This window comes from Doryrhamphus excisus, linkage group LG17 (assembly GCF_037039965.1).
Source record: "Doryrhamphus excisus strain RoL-2023G ecotype Guam linkage group LG17, RoL_Dexc_Guam_v1.1, whole genome shotgun sequence".
In the NCBI taxonomy this organism is placed as follows: domain Eukaryota; kingdom Metazoa; phylum Chordata; class Actinopteri; order Syngnathiformes; family Syngnathidae; genus Doryrhamphus; species Doryrhamphus excisus.
In genome coordinates this window covers 11,610,022-11,631,505 of record NC_136373.1, presented here as the reverse complement: position 1 = coordinate 11,631,505, position 21,484 = coordinate 11,610,022, and the positions used below count along the sequence as shown (strand labels likewise).

Sequence of the window (21,484 nt, the reverse complement as noted above, 5' to 3'; positions counted from 1 at the left end):
ATCACCTGTTTTGTGTCTGGTGGTGCTCTCTCTCTCTCTCTCCCCCCTTATAGTGGAGCAGGGACAGGTGGACGCACCGGTTCCTCATTAGACCTCTCCTCTACTTAGGCAGTGGAGTGGAGGCAGCTGGGAGTCGCTGGATCTTTGTTCTACGTCCTGACGTCTCCACACGCCACAACCTCGCTGCCTCCTTTTCCCCTCTCGTCCAGCTGTCCCTGTCTCCCTAGTCTGAGGAACTCTCGCTTAGCTAGTCATCCTGGTGTACCTAGCCACCAGCGCTTTATGTTTAGTTTGTTTCCTTTTCAGTCATTTTTTTCATGGTGTGCAGCCTGTTGCCGCCACCAGCGCTCTTAGTTGTCCCTCTTTGCTACTGAACCATTAAAGAGCCTTTTATTTCCACTTCCTGCTTTGGCATTCTGTGGTCCACCTCCGGGGAACCGTAACAGAAAGCAAGTTAATATGAGCTTGTTAACAATGCACGTCATTGGGATCTATTTCGACTATGAAGACCTCTAGAAATGTTTGATAACACGTACACTGATGATTACATGTCATAGTTGCTGTATCTTGCAGTAATCTGATGATTTAATGATTTAAAATGCTACCGAAACTTCTTTTCGATATGTACATATATGTATATATACTGATACGTATATATATATATATACGTATATATATATATATATATATATATATAAATGCAATATATATAGTATATATAAATACATATATATGTATATATATGTATATATCTTTAAGTATATATACATGTGTGTGTATGTATATATATATATATATCCTGGTTCCGGGGCTACACGGTGGTTAGCGCGCAGACCTCTCAGCTAGAAGAACAGGGTTCAATTCCACCCTCGGCCATCTCTGTGTGGAGTTTGCATCTTCTCCCTGTGCATGCGTGGGTTTTCTCCGGGTACTCCGGTTTCCTCCCTCATTCCAAAAAACATGCTCGGTTAATTGGCGACTCCAAATTGTCCATAGGTATGTATGTGAGTTTGAATGGTTGTTTGTCTATATGTGCCTTGTGATTGGCTGGCGACCAGTCCAATGAATGAATGAATGAATGAATATCCTTAATGTTCACACTCATTGGGATGTCAAACCAGCATCTTGTTGAGTCTTTGTAGCAAAATTGAGAGCTAGATATCCACTCTTCCGTCTGTGAATGGTGCTGAGATGAGCACTATGCGAGGCGTTGTGTTAGTCCGCCGGATAAAAATAGTTTTACATGTTATCTGCTACAATAATAATATTGCTGTAGCTTGGTTAATGTACAAGTCAGTTATGTAAATGGAACACTGTTGCTTTTTTTGTGAGGGCTATACAAATAGGTATTTCACATGATGTCCGTTGTTAGCATGCTCATATTAACTTGTTTTCTCACGCTAGAATGCACAGAAAAGGTAAACAAATGTGAAACAAATGTGTTCATGTTTCACATAAAGATTGTGAATGATTAAAAAAAAAGTGTATCAGTAAAATTGTATCTTTTTTTCCTCTCTAAATTTGGTGGGTGTGCTTATTCACCGGACATTATGGTACATATTTTTCATAAAAACATGCAAGTTTACTTCTTCCTTGAGGCAAAAAAATGGCCCAATTGAACGGTAAACAAGTCTTGACTCGAGTATTGTAAAAGGCTTAGTCATACCTTACATTATATTCAAAGATTATCTGTGAAGTACAAAAACTACACAACATGTGCAACCTCCACAGAATTTCTCAACAGTTTTATCCTTAGTAACGTTTGTATCTTAAACATGACAACAGCTGCTGGCAGAATAACACCTGGCTCAGTCAATTTGGATATGTTTCCATATTGTAGGCACATTTGGATCAAATGACTGAGACAAACTGGTCAAAACAATAGCGGTGGGTGTTAAACTGTCTTTTTCATCCTTATAAGTGGACTTTAATAACAGCATACATATATGGAAAATAGTGGCAGATTGTGTATACTGTACAATATTTAAATAATATTACATAAAATGGACCATAGTGCATTATACTGCTTAATGTGTAGTGATTATTTGTTTGAAAAAATGAATAATAATAGTGGAGGATTATGGTGCCACTACTGGTATTTTCTGCACTATAAGACACACTTAAAAGCCTTTAAAAATGAATACAGCATCTTATAATCCGGGGCGCCTTATATGTGCAAAAAAAAATCAAAAATGCAAAAATGAGTTAAAAAATCTGTAAAAATGTTGTGCTACTTTGATAAGTGTTCCGCTTGATTGAGTGTCATACCATTTCACTCTGACACAGGTATGTAATACTACGCTGGCAGTGATAAACCAATCAGAGAATTTGAGCAAATTAATTCAGAGCTTCCCATAATTCCAGGAGGATTAATAAGAAAACTCCAAAGCTGGACATTGCTGTAATAGGATGTTCAAAGTGAAGTTGCGAAGGGTGTGAGAGTGATGGATGAAAGACGACGGACACGGAGGCAATACCCGGGCAATTTACGCCACCACATGTGAATAGATTGTGGGTGCCTGACCAAGGTATGTTCTTTAAATGTCGTCCAAGCTTTGGCGAAAGCCGGCATCATTGCTGAACAACCACCTGACAACAAGACTGACTCCGACAATGATGCAAGGGAACCCGGCATGTTTGATGGTGAAATTGCCCAGCGTTTCAATTCAGATGCAGAAGGTGAGGGTCTTGATGGATTTGTTGGAGAAGATTCATTAAAAAATATGGTGAGTGTATTGTTAAATAGTAGAATTAAGTTCAATTAAACTCACTGTTTGGCTTCAGTTGCCCTTCTTTTTGTAGACCGTGTAGTGCCAGGGGGTTTGTACATAGTTATTCATTCAAGAACTGTTAAAGTTGATGGTGTTGCCACTCGAACGGATTTGACACTCCATTCTTCAGCGCTTCAACTATATGTTTTAGCATGCACCTTATAACATGGTGCGTCTGATCTATCAAAAATGTATGAGAACTAGACCCCGTAATTGAGACTGTGCCTTATAATCAGGGGCACCTCATGGTGTGGAAAATACGCACCTCATGGTGCGGAAAATACACTCCTTGCATTTGGTGTGATCAGCACTTCTTAGAAGGCTAAAGAAAAAGCAACGGTAATATATTTAATCATGTTTTACACTAATAAATGTATAATTTATCATTCTGGTATAACTGATTTAGCCTTTTTAAATGAACGTAAGCAATAATGAATCAAAACAAATATAAGATTGTGAAACTCTAACAGTGTGATTTGTTTGCATGTTTAAGCAGGAACATTTCTTCCTGTGAACGGGATACACGGGAGAGGTATGTCCGCTCTGTAAACGTACTGTTTGTGGCTGTTTCTTTCAAAACAAGAATGTAGCTGTTGTGCTTTGATTTTGGATAGTAACTAGTGCATTGTTTTGATAGAAACATACTACGAACTAGGGACTAGGAACATACTAGGAACAGGTATAATAATAATAATAAGAAAACAGGGTGGCGGTGGGTCATCCATAACTAACTTACAATCTAACAATGGTCACACAATCCATAAAATGCATAATATATATTACATGCGTTTACATTTAGAAAGTGGGATATTTTCTTTAATAAGCTGGGTCATAAAATATAGGAATGGATGTGGGTGGGAATGGTTGTTTCTCTATATGTGCCCTGTGATTGGCTGGCCATCAGTCCAGGGTGGACCCGCCTCTCGCCGAAAGACAGCTGGGATAGGCTCCAACACCCCCACCCTAGTGAGGATAAGCGGCATAGAAGATGGACGGATAAAATATAGGATGGACAACTCCAGGGAAATTACAACTTTTCAACCCCCCCACACACACTTTCTGAAATCCAAACCAAAGAAAATAAATTATTCCATAAATAAATTGATTTCCATATGATTTTCTAGATCAACACACAGCAATTGTAAAAGGTTGCACGCACATGATACACACTGGCACATTCTAATACACATATGCCCTTCCTATAGTATTTTCTTGCTATCCATTACTCACCAATGCAGCAAACAATGAAACCTCCTGTGGCATCCATGGGCTCTTCTGAGCACCCTCTAGGCTCCAAAAGTGACTAAAACACCAAAACTCCTCTATCTTCTTCCTGCAGGTGCCCTGCAAGCTCTAAAGCTCTTTGCTCCAAAACAGAAAGAGTTTCATCTCCACTGGTTTCACTAAGGGGACCTATGAGGCCTATGGGGCCTCCAAAAAGAATACAGCCTGGAGCAGTGGGAGGGCCTTCAGACAGAGTTGGTTTGGCAATAGTTGTCAGGCAAGGAAGCTGGTGGGACGATGTTGGGTTTAATAGCTCTGCTCTTCATGTAGGAGATGACCTGGTCCGGGATTTCAGCCAGTACATCCTTAGCCAGGCGGGCCATGCTCAGAACGTGGTTCCCTGTGCGGTCCATGTAGTCTCTGAATGGGACAAACTGGTGCGATGCAGGAGACAGATCAGTGAGAAGAACAGGAAGATGAGTCTACCTGGCTGCATTGTGAATTTGAGTTAGGAATGTTAAAAGATTTTTTTTTTAAATGTGGGTTACAAATCACTGGGGCAAGCTATACACCTGTAAAACAACAATTGTATGAATACCAAAAAAATTTATAAAAAATCCAACGGATTTGCTATAAATGCATGTAATGCAGCACAATACATCAGATTAATTTTCCTGGCCACAACATCTGGTTTGTGTGGCCAATTGTTGAGGTGAAATTCATGGAGCATATTCAACTGGCCGACATCTTCAGTTCAAAACAAAAGTGTTTTTAATGTTTTTGCTAACAGCGTAGTTGTTTTGTAATTCATAAATATTATAATTATTTTATATATATGAGCTGTGTGAAAGATTCACTCATAATAATGTCAGCTTTGCTAACACATTATCATGTATTTGTAAATTATTATGTATTTTTCTCAAAAGCAGACAAAAAACATTGTCAGTGACTGATTCAGTGCCCGCAGTCTTGAAAAAATGCACTATGTAGTGATGAAATAAGTTTAAAGTTGACTTATTATGCTTTTTTTTTTACCTTTTTTATTGAGTTGTGGTCTCGTATAGAGCAGCTACCTACAATAACCCACAATCTGCACCCATTCCAGCTGAATTTTCTTTGATTTGTGCTTCCAGCCAAAACGGTCTGTTTTAATTTATTCCACTCACGGCATGCGTCTAAGGGCATGCCCATTCCGCTGCGACTGGTCACACGCCCAAAGTGCTTCCTAATATGAACACATGAGGAAGTCCACCCCTTTGTGACATCACAAAGGGGCGGTTTTACCACACCTATAGAAACCCAGCGTTTTTAGCCATCCCAAACTTCTTTCAGGGCTCACGTCCAAATGTGCAAACCTCATGATCTGAAACTTTGGCATAGTTTAACACCAGAATAAAACATTCTAACTACATTTATAGGGCAGAAAAGCGGAAAAAGCATCATAGCCCCCCTTTAAGATTACAAGTCCCGTGTAAGTGTATCTAATGTTGTGGCCAGTCAATGCAAGCTATACGTACGTATTGAGTTGTTTAATGCTGTGCACCGCGCAATCACACATGTTACGGAACAAGTTTACCAAGTAACTTTAAACCAAAATAGAGGCCAGCTGAAGAAAAGCTAATGAAGTGGTGGAATTGTGACAAACGCTGAGCCGTTTTCATATTCCCAAATGTATCGTGTGAGGCACAACAGAGCTCCTCCATGGCTGCCGCCGTCTTGGGAGAGGCAGTCGCTGTGTGCGAGCGTGAAGCGTGAATACACAATGAGCATTTTCTTTAAACAAAAATACGGATGATGATGAAATGTACTTGTTTCATACTCGTATTCGACAAAAAAGCATTATCCATAACCCATACTTAACCCATACTTGTTTATTACGAATGCCTACTGTTTACTGAGGAGAGGGGAGAAGGGGCATGTGCGTGTGAAGACACACACAACCACAGAGATGAAAGATGGGTTACCTTGTGATGAGTGTCCGTTTTCACTTCTAAAATTTGTATTTGCCCCCTAGCCCTAGTGTAGACCTGATCTTTATTTTTAACATTATCTAAAAATATGAAGTGCATGAAAGGAGGATGGCAGCCCAAGAATATACCATCAAAGGTTCTCCTATTTGTAGGTGGATCGCAAGCACAATGCCTGGATTAGCCTGCTGCTGTGTTTAATGTGACTGTCAGAAACAGATGTGGTCTACTTGGTGATTCAAATTGTGGCCTCTGATGTGCAGTCCAATGGGCTCTGAACATTTAAAGACAGGCCTTCATTTGATTGGTTAAGATTACACTCGGCTGTGTAGAAACGTCTCACAGCTTCCCTCCTCCCTCTTTGTCGCTTGTGCTAGTGGGATGCACGGAGGCGTGGGTGCACTGTGCTGGACCGCGCCACAGTGCAGAGAGGAAACTGCGCTTGCCAGGTGTCTGGTCTATACCTAGCCCTATGACTATTAATGACTACAATTAAGTTGTAGTTAAAAATCAAAGATATGGCAAAGCCATACAGTTACATTGTACACAAAACAATTATAAAAGCAAAGGTAGAATATACACATTATTATTTACCAATGTTTTGGATATTAAAGCAGCACACAAGTCTCAAAGGTTTAACTACTCGGGATTAAGATGGTTTGTTTCAGAGTTGTTTCACTTCAGAAAATATAAATAATTATCAATAAACCAATAATTTGAGAGCCCAGATTATCACGTTTAGGGTGTTGATCACCACTCAGTCAAATCGAGTCAAGTTTATTGATATAGCCCTTAATCACAAAAGAGCCTCAGAGGGCTACATCTATTTTTTTAAATCTATTAAAATTGGATTGAGAGTTGCATTTTTATACATTGTTTTAAAAATTGACATTCCTGATATAGCACTCTCTAGCTTTAGTGTAGTGCATTATTCATTCATTCATTTTCTATCGCTTGTCCTCATGAGGGTCGTATTATATTATATTATATTATATTATATTATATTATATTATATTATATTATATTATATTATATTATATTATATATATATATATATATATATATATATATATAAGTCTTGTGGTCTGGTCACACAATTGTATAAAATACATATGGAAATATGTATTAAAAAACTTTTTTTGAATCCTTATTGACAAATCCTCTTTCACCTGTACAATGTCTCTTTCTGCCAGCTTTCCACGTGAAGAAATCCTGATGTCATCACCATCCAGCTCCACCATGGCTGCAACAAAAACAAAAGTCACTTGACCCACCCCATGATACACTGTATATATCTCACGGCCACAAAATTATGACCCGCTTAATGAGACCCATAGCAAGAGCAATGTTACAAATAAATACAAAAGTGCTCAGTGTTGACTGACACTGTTAAAGAACTATCAACATTTATACTATGTTAATAACAATAAATAAACATTTTACTTGACACTCTCACCATCAAACTCTGCTTGGCCGACTCCAACAATGATGATTGACATGGGGAGTTTAGCTGCCTGTCAGGAGCAAGAGAGCAGTAAGTTCCTGGAAGTAATGATATTTTGTACTACTGAGTATCCCATAATGCACTTGATCTTTCTGCATTGTCAGTCTAACTGAAAGCAAGGCGTCACAGAAAAGGAGCCGTTCAAAGAAGGAATTGGTGAAACATAAATTATAGATATGATCGTAAAGGTTTCATGTCAGTGTTTCATGCCACATTATAGAGCAGTTTGTGTGAATCATCCACGGCCTGAAAGAGGTCATAACGTTATTTCAACATTGAACTGAATAACTACATTTAAACTGTAATATAATAATAATACATTTTATTTCAAAGCGCCTTTCAGGACACCCAAGGTCGCTGTACAGAAGATATAAAAACACAAATATAAATACAAGATAAAAGAGAACAAACAATGAATAAGAACATACAATAAATAAGGGGGGGGGGGGCATGTGAGGCAGTTAGAGCGAGTTAGTTTGAACAGATGAGTTTTGAGTTTGGATTTGAAGATGGGAAGGGTGGCAGAGTTATGGAGGTCAGGTGGCAATGAGTTCCAGAGTTTGGGAGCAGAGCGGCTGAAAGCTCTGCTCCCCATAGTGCTAAGGAGGGAGTCTGGAGGGAGGAGGAAGATCTGAGGGAGCGAGACGGATTGACAATGTGGACGAGGTCAGAGAGGTAAGGGGGGGGCAAGGTTATGGATGGACTTTGTAGGTGAGTCTTTGAGTCACTGGGAGCCAGTGGAGTTGCAAAAGCCTCCTACCGGCCCGACCAGAGCAGGTGGATGCCAGTTCCTCATGTAAGAATCCGGGCTTCAAGCTTTAGGCGGGTTGCCTTCGTGTTCCTAGCTCGCCTTCTAAACCTGGCCAACTCCTGTACCCATTTCATACACGAGTTAAAAATATAATATATCAATCCGGTTAAAGATATGACTATCTTTATAGTTTTGCTCACAGATATACATACAATGGAATGAGGACATACATATGCACCATTTAACAATCATTTTTATTACTGTATATCATCTCGCCGGACAATACTATAGAAATGAAACTTGAATATACTTCAGAGCAGTGTTCAGGCATAAATATTTTTACATCAGAAAAATTCTAGTTAAGAGTTAATTGTGTACCTTCTACCCGATACTGGAAGAGCATTTCATTATTCTGGTTGTCACAAGATGTTGTTGACAAAAAATATACGTTTCAGAAACTCATCTTGTTTAAAGAAATATACTCAACTCAAATTAAGACAGTAAACGTCAAAAACCCTTTTCTCTGTACATTACACCACAATATTATAAGCGAAAATAAATACTGACAATAATTACAGTGTCTGCCATATTCATTCCAAATAACCCGTTCACTACAGATGCAAAAATGTTGATTCCTGTGAATATTGCAATAATAATACTGCCCTAGATGGTCTTGCACTCATCATCCACAGTACAGTCAGAAACCTTGGTGTCATCTTCGATCAGGATCTTTCCTTTAATTCCTAAATACGACAAGTGTCAAAAACAGCATTCTTCCATTCATGTCAACATTTCAACGAAATATGTCACTTCCTGTTGACAAGGAAGGACATGCATGGCAGGAGTTTTTGTTGGGGAAATTTCCCGACCATTACTCATGTCAGCACCTCTAATTACTCTGCTGAGAACCCAGTTACAACTTTGTCTGAGTTCAGACAAGCAGGGTCTGAACTAACCACATCAACGAATGTAAGGAGCCGAGGGCCGTGACAAGGCTAGCTAGCTAACGTGGCTGTGGCTGCTCCTAGCCTGACCTCCATGACATCTTGGAACCTTCGTGGAGACACCTCGGGCTGTAACATCGAATGGTCCACCCATCCATCCATTTTCCTCCGCTTATCCGGGTCGCGGGGGCAGCAGTCTTAGAAGGGAAGCCCAGACTTCCCGGTCCCCGGCCACCTCCTCCAGCTCCACCGGGAGGACACCAAGGCGTTCCCAGGCCAGCTGTGAGACATAGTCCCTCCAGTGTGTCCTAGGTCTGCCCCGGGGCCTTTTCCCGGCTGGGCATGCCCGGAACACCTCACCAGGGAGGCGTCCGGGAGGCATCCGGACTAGATGCCCGAGCCACCTCAACTGACTCCTCTCAATGTGAAGGAGAAGCGGCTCTACTCTGAGCCCCTCCCGGATGGCTGAGCTCCTCACCCTATCTCTTAGGGTGAGTCCAGCTACTCTGCGGAGGAAACTCAGCCGCCTCCATATTCTGTATTCCATAAAAAGTGCACTGGTCCTTTAACCTTGACCTTGGTTGTGATTGCAAGACGCCATGAAAGTAGCAGTGTGTATTTTCATCCCTGTTCAATGGGCCTGTATCCGCGATCTCATTCTTTTGGTCATGACCCAAAGCTCATGACCATAGGTGAGAGTGGGAACATAGATTGACCGGTAAATTGAGAGCTTTGCCCTCCGGCTCAGCTCTCTTTTCACCACGACGGTCCGGTACAGCGACCGCATTACTGCCGAGGCTGCACCGATCCGTCTGTCGACCTCACGCTCCCACTTTTCCTCACTCGTGAACAAGACCCCGAGATACTTAAACTCCTCCACCTGGGGCAGGACCTCATTCCCAACCTGGAGGGAGCACTCCACCCTTTTCCGACTGAGAACCATGGCCTCTGATTTGGAGGTACTGAGTCTCATCCCAGAAGCTTCACACTCTGATGCAAACCGTCCCAGTAAACGCTGAAGGTCGCAGCCCGAAGAAGCCATAAGAACCACATCATCTGCAAATAGCAGAGATGAGATTCTAAGGCCCCCGAACTGGACTCCCTCAACACCTTGGCTGCGCCTAGAAATTCTGTGCATGAAAATTGTGAACAGAATCGGTGACAAAGGGCAGCCTTGGCGGAGGCCAACGTTTACCGGAAACAGGCTCGACTTACTACTGGCAATGCGAACCAGACTCCTGCCCCGTTTGTACAAGGACCGGATAGCACGTAGTAACGCGCCACCAATCCCGTACTCCCGGAGCACCCCCCAAAGGACGCCACGAGGGACACGGTCGAATGCCTTTTCCAGGTCCACAAAGCACATGTAGACTGGTTGGGCAAACTCCCATGCACCCTTAAGCACCCTTGTGAGGGTGTAGAGCTGGTCCAGTGTTCTACGACCAGGATGAAAACCGCATTGGACCTCCTGTATTAGAGGTTCGGCCAACGGTCGTACCCTTCTCTCCAGCACCCTGGAATAGACTTTCCCAGGGAGACTGAGGAGTGTGATCCCCCTGTAGTTGGAACACACCCTCCGGTCACCCTTCTTGAAAAGGGGGACCACCACCCCGGTCTGCCAGTCCAAAGGTACTGTTCCCGACTTCCATGCAATGTTGAAGAGACGTGTCAGCCAATACAGTCCCTCAACATCCAGAGCCTTGAGGAATTCTGGGCGGAACTCGTCCACCCCCGGAGCTTTGCCACTGAGGAGCGTCTTAACGACCCCAGATACCTCAGCCACAGTGATGGCACTGTCCACGTATGTGTCCTCAGACTCTGCTTCCTCTATGGAAGGTATGTCAGTGGGATTGAGAAGGGCCTCAAAGTATTAGATTTAATATAAGTATTAAACAGTGTGGACTGGGCACTGCTTCCCTTTTCTGAGGCGCCGGATGGTTTGCCAGAACCTCTTCGAGGCCGACCGAAAGTCGTGCTCCATGGCCTCACCGAATTTCTCCCACACCCGAGTTTTTGCCTCGACAACCGCCGAAGCCGCAAACCGTTTGGCCTGACGGTACCTGTCAGCTGCTTCCTGAGTCCCACAAGCCATCAAGGCTCGATAGGACTCCTTCTTCAGCTTGACGGCAGCCCTGACCTCTGGTGTCCACCATCGGGTTCGGGGCCTGCCGCCGCGACTGGCACCGACCGCCTTGCGGCCGCAGCTCCGGTCAGCTGCCTCAGCAATAGAGGCACGGAATATGGCCCATTCGGACTCGATATCCCGGTCCTCCCCCGGGATGCAGGTGAAGCTCTGCCGGAGGTGAGAGTTGAAGACTCGACGAACGGGAGACTCTGCCAGATGTTCCCAGCACACCCTCACTACTCGTTTGGGTCTACCAGGTCTGTCCAGCATCCTCCCCCGCCATCTAATCCAACTCACCACCAGGTGGTGATCAGTTGACAGCTCAGCCCCTCTCTTCACCCGTGTGTCCAGAACATGCGGACGCAGGTCTGATGATACGACTACAAAGTCGATCATAGACCTGCGGCCTAGGGTGTCCTGGTGCCAAGTGCGCTTATGGACATCCCTATGTTCGAACATGGTGTTAGTTATGGACAAACTGGTTCGCACAGAAGTCCAATAACATCACACCGCACGGGTTCAGATCAGGGAGACCGTTCCTCCCAATCACGCCCCTCCAGGTCACACTGTCATTGCCCACATGGGCGTTGAAGTCTCCCAGTAGAACGATGGAGTCACCAGCTGGGGTGCTCTCCAGCACCCCTCTGATGGACTCCAAGAAGGCCGGGTACTCCGAACTGCCATTTGGTGCGTACGCACAAATGACAATCAGGACCCTTTCCCCAGCCCGAAGGCGTAGGGAAATGACCCTCTCGTTCACCGGGGCTGACTCCAACACAGAGGCACCAAGCCGCGGGGGCTATTAATAAGCCCACACCAGCTCGCCGCCTCTCCCCTGCAGCAACTCCTGAGTAGAACAAGGTCCAGCCCCTCTCGAGGAGTTTGGTTCCGGAACCCAAACTGTGGGTCGAGGTGAGTCCGACTATGTCTAGTTGGAATGTCTCAACCTCTCGCACAAGTTCAGGTTCCTTCCCCACCAGCGAAGTGACATTACAAGAACCAGATTTGGCCGCCGAAAACCAGGTCGCCTATGCACCCGCCCTTGACCGCCACCCAACACACATTGCACCACATCGAATGCTGAGAGACAATATTCGGAAACAGGAGGAAGCAGATGAAATGGATGTCGCCTCAACTGAGCAACAAGTAGTGGATTTTCCAACATCTAAAGAGGTAGATGTTGACATCCATTCCATTGACACTTGCATCCCACAGCATGGTATGAACAGAACCACACCCGCCATCATCGTCAAGTTCACTAACAGGAAATCCAAGACCGCTGTATTGAAACAGGTAAAGGTAAAAACGTCTTCATGAATGAGCACCTGACAAAGCACAATGCTGAAATTGCAAAGAAAGTATGTGACCTGAGAAAGCAGGGAAGGATCCGAGCTACTTGGAGCGCCAACTATAACATCTTCATCAAGTTAAATGGAGGACCGGAGGCCAGAGTGCTCAAAATATCAACAATCTGGAAAAATACCAAGACTACTTAAAAACGGAAATGGAAAATGACCTGAACACCAGTAAGCCACAAGAAGATCTGCAATTGGACACCTTTGGCTCTGCAAATAACAAACAATTGGAATTGGAAGAGGATATAGAGGATATGTATATTCTATACACGAGAATTGACTGTCGTTAACATACAGAAGAACAATACAATAATGGTTTTTATACAGGCAAAAAGTTGTCAATCATTCATATAAACTGCAGAAGCATGTGAATTATGACAACACCAAACAATATTTGAATTAATTCAAGTAACCTTTCAAAGTAATCACAATCTCAGAAACCTGGCTGAACGAGGATAAAGGCACAAACTTTGACTTGAAAGGTTATGAGATGACCTGCATCAACAGGAACTACACGAGGGGAGGAGGAGTCAAAGCTTAAATTTGTTTCCCAAAATCACCAGACCAAGTAGAATAACAGACCACTGTGCCACCCTAATCGACAATATATTCACCAATGACTTGACTGACTGATAACAAAACCAGTAGTGGCCTGCTAATCAAAGACATTTACAACCATCATTACAACAAACAACCAATGGAGGCTACAAAGACTGTCCAAAGACGACAGAGTCAACACTTTTCAACTCGAAGAAAAAAAATGTTCTGCCCGCTGACAGAAGGTGTTTTTTTGTTCCTGAACCTTTTGCCTCGTTTTTCGAGTAGCATTTTCTCTACTGTGTTTTTGTTTTCTTTGGCCTGCTCCCTTAGTTGTATTTTGGTACATTGTGTTTATTTTACCCTAATTTACCCTATTGGGACGCCTTATGTTAATAAATCTTTTTGTACAAATGGTCTTGTCCTCTGCATTTGAGGTTCCAGTCCGTCCACTTGTTCCTGGCAGTAAACTTTCCATTTTGTTGCCTTCCAGATTAATGATATCTGATATAGTATTATCAGTTTCTCTAGTATTTCAAATCAGGGGCTTGGGAAAAAAATGTCTTTCCCTGAGGGGGCGCATGACAGAAATAATTAATTTGACCAAATACTTTTATAAATATTAGTATTAGGGAACAATGAAAACATCATATCAGAAAGCTGTGTTTCATTGGTGAAATGCACTTTTTATTTTGTGAAAGAAGTTTATTGCAAGGCGCATATTGAAACGTTTTGAGAGGGGTGTATTATTTTATCACGCTGATATCAGCCATACACGCAGGATGCTTGATGCCGCTCTTGTGCTACTGTCCAAGTGTACATAATGTTGTGGGCGGTCAATGCAGGGTACCATTACCACTGTCTGTGTACTGCTAACTGAAAATTAACAAAGTTCTTATATTGTAGGTAGCACGCCAGTATAGAGACGAGATAAAGAAACACCACCGAGCTCCTCTGTGTCGATCTAGGGAGAGGCAGTCGCTTTGTGTGATTGGCCAATCACAGAGTGTGAAGAGTAAATACATGAGCATTTTCTTTAAACACGAATACAGGTATTGATGAAATGTACTCTTTTCATACTTGTATTCAGCAAAAATGCATAATATGTGCTGAGCCTGCACCTGGTCTACGAAATTAGAGCCCATAAATTTACGAAGTGTTTTTATTGTAAATGTTTTTATTAATCAATAATAGTGTGAATTACTGAATAGTTTATAGATATTTTGCTGTGAAATAAGGTATTTTGTGAACATTGATTAATCTGGGCTCCATCAGTTGTCCTGCTTCAGATTGAGGTCATAAAGCACCAGTAACTGTTTTGGTTATTTTATAATTGTTATAACTGAAGGTTATTTTTTTCCAGAGGTCAAGCAGAGCATGGAGCAACAATTTTTCTGACCGTGTTACCGTGTTAATGTGTTACCGTGTGATATAGTGTCTGTATTGACATTGAAACGCCCAATCCTTTTTTTTTCTTGTTGCATTTTTGGTTGTTCTTGTCGTCATCAACGGGACTGAAGGTGGGTGCCCAGAGTCAGGACTAAAATGGTGAGGCTATGTTTCAGTGTTATGCTGTCAATATCTGGGGCAGTCTTCCACAAGATGTGCAACAATCCTCAACTTTGTATATGTTCAAATTTAAGCTAAAAACACTTCTATTCTACTGTACCTACAGCAAGTAAAATTATTTTATTTACAGTATTCATTTCTTATTATTTTTTAGTTTTGCTTTGTTTTATGAAATGATTTATGGAATTTTGTGTCATGATTTTAGAATCATTCTATGTTTTTATGGAATGATTTTATGAAGTGATCTTACCCTTCTTTTCTGTAAAGCACTTTAATTACATTGTGCATGAATGGTGCTCTATAATAAACGTGCCATGGTTTGCTTTAATGAGCAACTTGTCTTAAAATACAAAACACTCCAAAAGAGTGCATTCTTCACCAGCCATGAACCTTGCCGCACATCACTGATTTGATGACGTATAAGCAAAGATGCAATAGCAGTGATTTTGTTCAACCTTCAATGAGCTTTTTTTCAACAGAAATTGTGAAATCAGAAATATAAATTAAATAGATCCCCTTATACAGACACAGAACAAATGTTATTAATTCAATAACATTTTTAATGAAATTATTTTTTACTTATATTTATTGTACTAATCAAAGTCTCTCAAGGGTGAATATGAAATGGCTCACTTTGTAAACCACATAGTAATGATTAAACATGTTGAAAAAGTTGCTAAAGCAAAAAGGTTTTGTCAGCCATTGAAATTTAAATGCTCAGAAAGAAAAAATAGTGATGTGTTAGATTAAAATGTAAATACAATTATTATAGCGCTAGTTAATGTTAGAATAAAATGTAAATTCAATTATTATAGTGATAGTTATCACCCTCATATCCGTTTGCTTAGACAATAGACAAAGTGTCTTGAGTGTTTTAAAGGCAGGAACATTCCAAGACCCTAACCAGCGCCACTAATCTTGCAGGTGCCTGGGAATGCCAGCAGCAACCTTGAAGATGTTCCTGTTCATCATGCAAAATGTGCCGAGATAAGAACTTATGCACAAAACGTAACTGCTCACACATACACACACACACATAGACAACAAGTACAGCTTGTACAACTGCTTGCACTACCCTGTATTAAGGACCTCCTAAAGAAAATAAAAAGAGAGGAGCATGAATGGCATACTCAGAGTGGAGCGGCATGTCACTGGGTATGTTGTTTCACTCTCCTCACTGTGAGAAACTTTGAATTTTGTTGTCTGTCTCTTCTGTAATGAAGTGTTTTTACAAGTGTCACAGGAGTTTGAACCTGTCATGATGCCAGTGATCTCAGGTTCAATTTTAAAAAATACTAGAAAATTCCCGCGGAAATTTTGATGGACTGGCCACCTGTGCTGTGAACCTCGGGCCCGGTGTGCCAACGGCTACCGCGGTAGCACCTAGCAAGAAAGCCTCAAGTACGGAAAAGGTTGATGCAGTCCCATAGTGTCCCCACATCATGCCAAGTGTGTATTTGCCTTTAAACTTGAGTAAATTAGCTAAAATGCTAAAATGCTAACATGATAACGGCTACCGTGCTAACACGTAGCAAAACAGCCTCAGGTCCTGAAAAGTTTGGGGCAGTCCTACAGTGCCCCCACATCATGCCATGTGTGTATTTGCCTTCAAACATGAGTAAATAAGCTTGTATGCTAACATGCTAACGGCTACCATGCTAGCACCTAGCAAGAGAGCCTCAAGTTTAGAAAGTGCCAAGGTTGTTCTATAACCTCCCTACATCATGCCATGTGTGTATTTGCCTTTAAATGAGTAAATTAGCTTAAATGCTAACATGCTAACAGTCATCATGCTAGCACCTAGCAAGAGAGCCTCAAGTTTAGAAAGTGCCAAGGTTGTCCTATAACCTCCCTACATCATGCCATGTGTGTATTTGCCTTTAAATGTGAGTAAATTAGCTTAAATGTTGACATGCTAACAGTTATCATGCTAGCACCTAACAAGAGAGCCTCAAGTTTAGAAAGTGCCAAGGTTGTCCTATAACCTACCTACATCATGCCATGTGTGTATTTGCCTTTAGACATGAGTAAATTAGCTTAAATGCTAACATGCTAACGGCTACCATGCTAGCACCTAGCAAGAGGGCCTCAAGTTTAGAAACTGCCAAGGATGTCCTATAACCTCCCTACATCATGCCATGTGTGTATTTGCCTGTAGACATGCGTAAATTAGCTTAAATGTTAACATGCTAACGGCTACCATGCTAGCACCTAGCAAGAGGGCCTCAAGTTTAGAAAGTGCCAAGGTTGTCCTATAACCTCCCTACATCATGCCATGTGTGTATTTGCCTTTACACATGAGTAAATTAGCTTAAATGCTAACATGCTGACGGCTACCATGCTAGCACCTAGCAAGAGGGCCTCAAGTTTAGAAACTGCCAAGGTTGTCTTATAACCTCCCTGCATCATGCCATGTGTGTATTTGCCTTTACACATGAGTAAATTAGCTTAAATGCTAACATGCTAACAGTCATCATGCTAGCACCTAGCAAGAGAGCCTCAAGTTTAGAAAGTGCCAAGGTTGTCCTATAACCTCCCTACATCATGCCATATGTGTATTTGCCTTTAAACGTGAGTAAATTAGCTTAAGTGCTAACATGCTAACGGCTACCATGCTAGCACCTAGCAAGAGGCCCTCAAGTTTAGAAACTGCCAAGGGTGTCCTATAACTTCCCTGCATCATGCCATGTGTGTATTTGCCTTTAAACATAAGCAAATAGCTTAAATGCTAACATGCTAACGGCTACCATGCTAGCACCTAGCAAGAGGGCCTCAAGTTTAGAAAGTGCCAAGGTTGTCCTATAACCTCCCTACATCATGCCATGTGTGTATTTGCCTTTAGACATGAGTAAATTAGCTTAAATGCTAACATGCTAACGGCTACCATGCTAGCACCTACCAAGAGGGCTTCAAGTTCAGAAACTGCCAAGGTTGTCCTATAACCTTCCTGCATCATGCCATGTGTGTATTTGCCTTTAGACATGAGTAAATTAGCTTAAATGCTAACATGCTAACGGGTACCATGCTAGCACCTAGCAAGAGGGCCTCAAGTTTAGAAACTGCCAAGGTTGTCCTATAACCTCCCTACATCATGCCATGTGTGTATTTGCCTTTAAATGTGAGTAAATTAGCTTAAATGCTAACATGCTAACAGTCGTCATGCTAGCACCTAGCAAGAGAGCCTCAAGTTTGGAAAGTGCCAAGGTTGTCCTATAACCTCCCTACATCATGCCATGTGTGTATTTGCCTTTATACATGAGTAAATTAGCTTAAATGCTAACATGCTAACGGCTACCATGCTAGCACCTAGCAAGAGAGCCTCAAGTTTAGAAAGTGCCAAGGTTGTCCTATAACTTCCCTACATCATGCCATGTGTGTATTTGCCTTTAGACATGAGTAAATTAGCTTAAATGCTAACATGCTAACGGGTACCATGCTAGCACCTAGCAAGAGAGCCTCAACTTTAGAAAGTGCCAAGGTTGTCCTATAACCTCCCTGCATCATGCCATGGTTGTATTTGCCTTTAAACATGAGTAAATTAGCTTAAATGCTAACATGCTAACAGTCGTCATGTTAGCACCTAGCAAGAGGGCCTCAAGTTTAGAAACTGCCAAGGTTGTCCTATAACCTCCCTACATCATGCCATGTGTGTATTTGCCTTTAAATGTGAGTAAATTAGCTTAAATGCTAACATGCTAACAGTCGTCATGCTAGCACCTAGCAAGAGAGCCTCAAGTTTGGAAAGTGCCAAGGTTGTCCTATAACTTCCCTACATCATGCCATGTGTGTATTTGCCTTTATACATGAGTAAATTAGCTTAAATGCTAACATGCTAACGGCTACCATGCTAGCACCTAGCAAGAGGGCCTCAAGTTTAGAAAGTGCCAAGGTTTGTCCTATAACCTCCTTACATGCTAACATGCTAACAGCTACCATGCTAGCACCTAGCAAGAGGGCCTCAAGTTTAGAATCTGCCAAGGTTGTCCTATAACCTCCCTGCATCATGCCATGGGTGTATTTGCATTTAAACATGAGTAAATTAGCTTAAATGCTAACATGCTAACAGTCATCATGCTAGCACCTAGCAAGGGAGCCTCAAGTTTAGAAAGTGCCAAGGTTATCCTATAACCTCCCTACATCATGCCATGTGTGTATTATCCTTTAGACATGAGTAAATTAGCTTAAATGCTAACATGCTAACAGCTACCATGCTAGCACCTAGCAAGAGGGCCTCAAGTTTAGAATCTGCCAAGGTTGTCCTATAACATCCCTGCATCATGCCATGGGTGTATTTGCCTTTAAACATGAGTAAATTAGCTTAAATGCTAACATGCTAACAGTCATCATGCTAGCACCTAGCAAGAGAGCCTCAAGTTTAGAAAGTGCCAAGGTTGTCCTATAACCTCCCTACATCATGCCATGTGTGTATTATCCTTTAGACATGAGTAAATTAGCTTAAATGCTAACATGCTAACAGTCATCATGCTAGCACCTAGCAAGAGAGCCTCAAGGTTAGAAAGTGCCAAGGTTGTCCTATAACCTCCCTACATCATGCCATGTGTGTATTTGCCTTTAGACGTGAGTAAATTAGCTTAAATGCTAACATGCTAACAGTCATCATGCTAGCACCTAGCAAGGGAGCCTCAAGTTTAGAAAGTGCCAAGGTTGTCCTATAAACTCCCTACATCATGCCATGTGTATATTATCCTTTAGACATGAGTAAATTAGCTTAAATGCTAACATGCTAACAGCTACCATGCTAGCACCTAGCAAGAGTGCCTCAAGTTTAGAATCTGCCAAGGTTGTCCTATAACCTCCCTGCATCATGCCATGGGTGTATTTGCCTTTAAACATGAGTAAATTAGCTTAAATGCTAACATGCTAACGGGTACCATGCTAGCACCTAGCAAGAGAGCCTCAACTTTAGAAAGTGCCAAGGTTGTCCTATAACCTCCCTGCATCATGCCATGGTTGTATTTGCCTTTAAACATGAGTAAATTAGCTTAATTGCTAACATGCTAGCAATTAGCATTTAGCCACACAGAGAGTTCAGAAAAATTAGCCATCAATCACGTTTCTGCGCGGCCGTATGGCTGAGCTACAAGGCTGTGAAATGTCTGTAAATTCTCAGTTTTTCTCTGCCATGTGCTGTTCTAAAAATAGAACAGGGTATACCTAATCTAGTGGCCCATTTTTTAACGTTTCGGTTAATAGCGTCGCCATGGTTACACAAAACGTTCCAAAAACTAAATACCGCTGTAGTCCCGAGCGCCACGATTCCGGCGGTGTAACATGTGTGGGGGTCCTTCTTGCCTTCTTTGGCCGCATTACGCGCGCAAAAAAGGGAAGATTAAGATATACGGAATAATAATAACTAAACAGGAACTAGAAAATTCCCGCGGAAATTTTGATGGACTGGCCACCTGTGCTGTGAACCTCGGGCCCGGTGTGCCAACGGCTACCACGGTAGCACCCAGCAAGAAAGCCTCAAGTACGGAAAAGGTTGATGCAGTCCCATAGTGTCCCCACATCATGCCAAGTGTGTATTTGCCTTTAAACTTGAGTAAATTAGCTAAAATGCTAACATGATAACGGCTACCGTGCTAACACGTAGCAAAACAGCCTCAGGTCCTGAAAAGTTTGGGGCAGTCTTACAGTGTCCCCACACCATGCCATGTGTGTATTTTCCTTTAGACATGAGTAAATTAGGTAAAATGCTAACATGCTAACAGTCATCATGCTAGCACCTAGCAAGAGGGCCTCAAGTTTAGAAAGTACCAAGGTTGTCCTATAACCTCCCCACATCATGACATGTGCTTAGTAGCCTTTAGGCATGAGTAAATTAGCTTAAATGCTAACATGCTAACAGTCATCATGCTAGCACTTAGCAAGAGAGCCTTACGTTAAAAAAGTGCCTGGGTTGTCCTGTAACCTCCCTAAATCATGCCATGTGTGTATTATCCTTTAGACATGAGTAAATTAGCTTAAATGCTAACATGCTAACGGCTACCATGCTGGCACCTAGCAAGAGAGCCTCAAATTTAGAAAGTGCCAATGTTGTCCTATAACCTCCCTATATCATGCCATGTGTGTATTTGCTTTTAAACGTGAGTAAATTAGCTTAAATGCTAACATGCTAACAGTTATCATGCTAACACCTAGCAAGAGAGCCTCAAGTTTAGAAAGTGCCAAGGTTGTCCTATAACCTCCCTACATCATGCCATATGTGTATTTGCCTTTAAACGTGAGTAAATTAGCATAAATGCTAACATGCTAGCAATTAGCATTTAGCCACAGAGAGAGTTCAGAAGTTTATCTAAAAAATGAGCCATCAATCACGTTTCTACGTGGCCATATGGCTGAGCTACAAGGCTGTGAAAAGTCTGTAAATTCTCGTTTTCTCTGGAATCTAAAAATAGAAAGGGTGTACCTAATCTACTGGCCCATTTTTGAACGTTTCGGTTAATAGCGTCGCCATGGTTACACAAAACGTTCCAAAAAATAAATACCGCTGTAGTCCCGAGCGTCACGATTCCGACGATGTAACATGTGTGGGGGTCCTTCTTGCGGTTTTGGCCGCATTACGCGCGCAAAAAGTGGAAGATTAAGATATAATAATAATAGCTAAACAGGAATAACAATATGGGCTGGCTCAGTAGCCAGCCCATAGACTGCTAAGTAGCAGTCTATGGGCTGGCTACTGAGCCAGTCCATAATTAATAGATTTATGATATATA

At 42.1% G+C, this 21,484-nt stretch overlaps 1 protein-coding gene across 3 annotated transcripts in view; it reads right to left on the bottom strand.

Moving 5' to 3' along the window:
- Nucleotides 1-781: 781 nt before the first annotated feature.
- The window catches only part of LOC131137599 (copine-5-like), a 185,620-nt gene continuing 164,917 nt past the window's right edge, over nt 782-21,484 (bottom strand). For all 3 annotated transcript variants that reach the window (XM_058085726.2, XM_058085727.2, XM_058085728.2), the window contains 3 exons: nt 7,419-7,476; nt 7,132-7,205; nt 782-4,429 (listed from right to left, as the gene is read on the bottom strand). In XM_058085726.2, the coding sequence (XP_057941709.2) occupies nt 4,241-4,429; nt 7,132-7,205; nt 7,419-7,476 (321 nt within the window). In that variant the 3' untranslated portion in view covers nt 782-4,240. The remainder of the gene's footprint in view (nt 4,430-7,131; nt 7,206-7,418; nt 7,477-21,484) is intronic.